General features: G+C 35.9%; 1 protein-coding gene across 1 annotated transcript in view; it reads right to left on the bottom strand.

The window, feature by feature from the left end:
• Positions 1-245: 245 nt before the first annotated feature.
• Positions 246-1262, bottom strand: part of LOC107577627 (uncharacterized) — a gene marked incomplete at both ends in the record, with an annotated part of 5688 nt that continues 4671 nt past the window's right edge. Inside the window, one exon of the mRNA XM_016263682.1 lies at positions 246-410. Coding sequence (XP_016119168.1) covers positions 246-410 — 165 coding nt within the window. The remainder of the gene's footprint in view (positions 411-1262) is intronic.

The raw sequence follows: 1262 nt of genomic DNA, 5'->3' as shown, positions 1-1262 counted from the left end.
CCCCTAGGGGATGAGGAATAACATCATCTAATCAAACTGCACTGTCAAGAAAAGTCAAATCAGGATAATATTTATATTAAACTGGAGGCGCAAAAAACAAAAACAAAAAAAAACAGAAGTTTGTGACAAAGCAGAACTATGAACCATGTGATGGAAAGAGTAAGCATGTAGAAAACATGACAGTAGAAAGCAGAGGAAACATCAGGAGGTGTCCGGGGCTGAAGTCTCTGATCCCTCTGCATTACCTCCACAGTCATGCTGGAGGAAGCCTCAGAATTCAGAGAGGTGGGTGACCATCCTCTTGCCTCCTCATCCTCATTTTTTACGCAATCTTCATAATCTTCATCTGAAGCATCTTCCTCTCCATCTCCTGGTTTATCAAAGAGCTCCTCCTCTTCCTCAGGCTCCTGCTGTCCCATCCCATCAGAGACACACACATGCACAGCAGCAGGCATGAACACAACCATGCAACCACAGAGACACACATTGCATCAACTGGAGTTTCCTCAGATAGACAGACAGCAGACATGTCATGTGCTGCACCAGGATTACTAACCAAGAGTAAAGTATGAACACTGTAACATGGAAAAACTAATCCAGGAATTATGCTAAGCCTGTGTTAAAACTTTTTCTTGGTTAATAACAGTGGTTAATAAATGTGTAAAGCCAGCAGAACTCCAGCTTTTGCATTTGGCTGTACCAGAAATGCTAAAGATCTGTATTCTAGTATTTGTTTGAGAATATGAACCATTATGGATACAGATGTTGTCCACTCTATATAGACAAGTTAGACAAGTATAGTCAAGTTACATTTTTTTCTGAAATATTATCAGGCACACTACTGTTCAAAGGTTTGGGGTCAGTAAGGTTTTTTTTTTTTTTAAAGAATTTACCAAAAGTGACAGAACAATAAAAACATTTACAAAAACAAACACTGTTGCTTTCAACAAATACTGTTCTTTTGTACATTAATTTATCAAAGAATACTGAAAAAAGTAACATGGTTTCCAAAAACAATTACCAGCAGAACCATTTTCATAATTGATAACAATAGAAAATGTTTCTTGAGCACCTAATCAGCATATTAAAATAATTTTTGAAGGATCATGTGACACGCAAGACTGGAGTAATGGCTGCTGAAAATTCAGCTTTGTCATCACAGATATAAATTAATCAAATATATTAATTTATATGAATAAATATGCATTTTGAAATACATTAAAACAGGGTTATTTCAAATTGTAATAATATTTCACAATATT

The sequence above is a fragment of the Sinocyclocheilus grahami genome, unplaced genomic scaffold (genome assembly GCF_001515645.1).
Source record: "Sinocyclocheilus grahami isolate Dianchi unplaced genomic scaffold, SAMN03320097.WGS_v1.1 scaffold6646.1, whole genome shotgun sequence".
NCBI lineage: Eukaryota > Metazoa > Chordata > Actinopteri > Cypriniformes > Cyprinidae > Sinocyclocheilus > Sinocyclocheilus grahami.
Note: the sequence above shows the minus strand (reverse complement) of the source record. Positions and strands in the feature narration are given on the sequence as shown.